Source organism: Hyposmocoma kahamanoa, unplaced genomic scaffold, assembly GCF_003589595.1.
Source record: "Hyposmocoma kahamanoa isolate Upper Pololo Valley unplaced genomic scaffold, ASM358959v1 166965, whole genome shotgun sequence".
Classification (NCBI taxonomy): Eukaryota; Metazoa; Arthropoda; class Insecta; order Lepidoptera; family Cosmopterigidae; genus Hyposmocoma; species Hyposmocoma kahamanoa.
The window spans coordinates 90-4372 of record NW_020653604.1 but is presented as its reverse complement, the minus strand read 5'-3'; the positions used below and the strand labels follow the sequence as shown (position 1 = coordinate 4372).

The 4283-nt window shown below is 35.0% G+C and overlaps 1 protein-coding gene across 1 annotated transcript; it reads right to left on the bottom strand.

Moving 5' to 3' along the window:
* Positions 1–3611: 3611 nt before the first annotated feature.
* LOC113225555 (homeobox protein aristaless-like) lies at positions 3612–3936 on the bottom strand (the record flags this gene model as incomplete). Its single annotated transcript, XM_026457883.1, has 1 exon — positions 3612–3936. A coding segment is annotated over one exon (325 nt), but the record flags the coding sequence as incomplete, so codon positions are not given.
* Positions 3937–4283: the final 347 nt, after the last annotated feature.

The following is a 4283-nucleotide window of genomic DNA, read 5'->3' as shown; positions in this document are numbered from 1 at the left end:
ATCCTCCTGAGTATGCCAACTCTCCCGGTTGCAGCCGATGACGATGCTGCTACCGCAGCCAGCTGCTGCCGGCTACCTCTCTCAGGTCGTCCTATACTACGTTTTATTAACGTGGTCGCCGGTCTAGAACAAGTTTGCTCCATCGCTCATCAGCTCTCCTGCAGACACATGTGGCCTACTGCCACTTAAGCTTCTCGATACAAATACTCTTAATAAATAATCCCGGTATTATCAACTGACGGGACGAACGAATCGTGTGCCTGATGGTAAGCTACACGCCTGTCCATAACAGTTGCAGTGCCACTCAGAGCTTTAAAAAAATCTTCTTTGTCAGTTTTAGGTTGATGCGCCTTTTTGTTATATCTGTTTCATTTTCATGCTCGTGCACATTTTAGGCGCCCTATAAAAGACTAAAAAGCTTACCAAATTTGACCAGTTTGCCAAGATTTCATTCATTGACAATAATTTACGTGTTGGATAGAAATCTAGATTGACGGCGTATTTGACAAGCAAAAAAAGTTAGAATAATATTTTTGGAATGAACCTGAGCACAATATTTCTCTTAACAATTTTCGTAGGTGTATTTTTTTTGAACCACTCTCTAAACCAGCATCTATTTTTTTTTTTTAATACATGATTGTATAGTTAATGCCTTATCTATATTATTACTAATTATAGTACGGTATGACTATGCAAGGAGATTATTGAGTATGAGCTAGAGGTAAATTTGTCAAAACTGTTTGTTCTTTGGTTTTATCGTTTGCTGTAGTTTGAGAAAAAAAGTGAAGTTTGAGGGTACATTTGACAACTAAATTGGATCATTTGCAGGGTGCTTTAAAATTTGTTTCTGGCTTTAAAGGAACTTTAAGTACTTTTTTCTTTGGTCATCTCCACTTCTCATTAGTTCCCTTCCTTCATTTTTTTTCCATGGACTGCTTGTTGTAGGATAATAAAAGATTTTTAAAAATTCATAATAGTTTTTATTTAAATAAGAGATTACTCTCAAAATGAATTCGATTTGGATAACACGTTTAAAGAAGCATAGAAATTGTGCACTTAATAATTTTTATCTCATTGGAATTATGCACTATAAATTTTCTTCTTTGGTGCAATTTAATAAAAATACATATGTTTAATCTATAAATAAATGGTCATGATGTTTTAAAGCAGTGAAATAATTGTAATAGTTAAGAAAACAATAAAAACAATTTTTTTTATAAGAACAAAAAAGGAAAAATTGTTTTTGTTGTTTGCTAAAATACCAGAGCAGTAAAAAAACTTTCGCAAATTACAAAAAAGTATAAGCTCTTAAATTTCTCACGCCATTTGTAATTTTGTAAAGTTTTCGCCATCACACTTTGAATTGCTGCAAAAGAAGCCGAAAATGCCATTAATTTATTGTCACAATAGTAAAAACACTGGTTGACAAATTAAAAACAAACTTTACATAAGGCACTCAGATACAGGTGTATAATAAGAACTTTATCACTTCAACAAAATACTTAAAAATATCAATTAACTACATCTTACACTATAATAAATAACAATAAGGCCTACACTGGACGGACCGAGTATCTATGTATTTGTATTAAAATTATTCTATTAAATACAATATAAAATTATACATATAATTAATTATAGCTATCAGTGACACGCATGCTAGAAGACATGAAGTAAGGTTTTAAATGAATAAAGTAATTTATAGAGAGAATGTGTCGTCAATTGTTTCACTTAAAATTGACCAGTTCAACTTGAGCTGGACGGTAATTGCAAAATTACATATTTAATTAACGATGAAATGTGATTCCGTTAGTTTTGTAATTAGATGCTTTGCTGTTTTCCCCACACCACCGAATAGAAAATACTGAATATTTTTGGAATATAAAGGATATACAAACAGGTCAGTTGTTGGCGCTGTACTATTTCAGCTTTCTAATTTGTGATTTCAGCGAAAACGAGAGTTGGTATTTAAAAGTGATATAAAGCCCATTTGCCTGATGAGTGGAGCCAGGGGTGGATGGCCCTTATTTAGTCTTTATTTCTGGTTATATACTCGATGTCGTCACGCCTCATCTCATCTCGCCTTACTGGTGGAAAAGCACCTAAATAGGGTTGTAGTAGCAACAGTAAATAAGGCTCTCGTGTATTGTTTATTGGTGTATCTTTTCAGCTAATACACAATCAACAAAATCAATAGGAAAAAAATAATCATAAAAATAGACTGCTACACAAGTGTTCCTGCCTATGGTAGAGTTTATTATACGGTATAACTGTAATCATATCAAATATGAGGATATCTAGGATTGTGCAAACCTTAATGTCAAGAACTTTGTCTTTTAGTCAACGTGCCAATAATAACATTCAATGTTTTGTTATCTTATAAAATCATATTCGTATGCCCGTTTGGGAATCTTTCTATTTTGAGGATCCGAGTTGTAAATAGAGGTCCTTTTGATAAACACATTTAAATTAGTTCTAGGGTTCTTGATTGCACACAATGGAAATGAAACAATTTTTTCCGGATGAAAAACTGCGTTTAGTTCGCACTCTTGATGTAATAAGGCCACATTTTTAAGACAATTTTTAAGGGTTCTTTGGGTTCCTGATGGGTGGACACAGGGTTTCCCTAGTGCGGGGTTATGAGTGTGTGTGTTATTTATTTATTATTTTATTATATTTTGAAATAGTAGAGTTGTAAAATTTCACGTATATGTCATTTGTGTCACGTAATTCATATTATTTTAAAGAAATTTTCATCTGACGTGAGCACTTTTGACTTATGACCTTATGTAGCTTTATTATAGGCTAAGATTTGTTTTTTCTCAAACAAAGTAACATTACATACTCTTTACAGATCCAATCATGGTTGATTGAAAAAAAAATCCAACATTTTTAATGAATTATTCACTTCAACTCTAGCTTCTTCTTCCATGCCTCTACCATGAGATTAAAATGACAGTTGGCAGTGACAACGTAAACTGTTGTATACAAAATGTTGTTTCTGTTTGTGATCGCTAGAGGCGCTGTACAAATTTGCCATACGAAATTTTGAAGTTATTTATGCGACCTCTAGCGACAACTGTCACGGTAAACTCGTGGTAGAGGCACTGATTGAAATTATTCTTTGGAGTGGGCTCTGCGTTTTACACGGTCTTTTCACGTTACGCAAAAAGTAGGACGTCCTCAATTCGACTGTATTTTTTTGTGCGTGTATATTTCGCGATTACGATTACTCCGACATTTGTGAACCGATTTCAATTATTCTTTTTTTGTTGGAAAGGGGGTATTCTGTAGTGATCCCATACTAATTTGAAGAAAATATTTCACCTCTAAGGATGGCAAATTAGGGGATAAATATGGTTCATTGTATTTAACCTACTTTCCGTTGACCTATTTCAATAAAATTTGACAAGTATATTGTAATTCAACAAACTTTCGAAGACGGTTTCTTTTTACATAAAAAAGTTTTTCTAAACACAGATTTCATGTAGCAAAGAATTTTGGAAAAACCTCCATTTACAACTCCTACTTTTTAAAAATATGTAATTGACGTCACGCGGAACTTGACAGTCACATAAAGTTTTCACTGAATCTAGACAAAAGAACAATGTTCAACTAATCAAGTCACTGTGATGTCTTTGCCTTAACATTTCTAATCTTAACTCGTGCTCTCTGGCCGCCATTCGGAGAGCTGCAATACTCGAGCTCCTTCGTTCAACCTCGGGAGCTGAACCCTGTGTGGTTGGCGGTGATTCGCTTCCAGGGGATATAGGTGGTGATACAGGGGGATCTGGGGATTGTCGCGGAGGGGGTGCCAGACCAGCCAGGAGAGAGTGGAACGGAGGTGTGGAGGTGTAAAGGGGAGCGCTGAAAAGCGGTGGTCGGGGTAGGGGGGCTCCCAGATATTGGGCCCCTAGGACTGGTGCGCCGCCATACCTGGTGGAAGAATATTACTTTAGTTAACATATTTTTAAAGTTTCTTGCATCGTATTGGATATTGTGTTGTTAACCTTGACAAGTTCAATGCAGAATTTAACCTGGAGGGTTGTACCAAAAATGTGGTATTTTTCAAGAAAAGGATCTTACAAACAGATCACTCAATTTACAACAACTTGAACTGAACTTAAATGAATTGTTGTGCACAGTTGTTTGATGCCCTAACAAAATGGAATCTATTGTCAATGGTAGGTCATGTCATATGTATTGTTAACGTTTTCTTTAGAAATTCTCGGTCTCGCTCGGCTCTGCAGTGTACGCGATAAAAAAAATAAGGAAACTTTCAG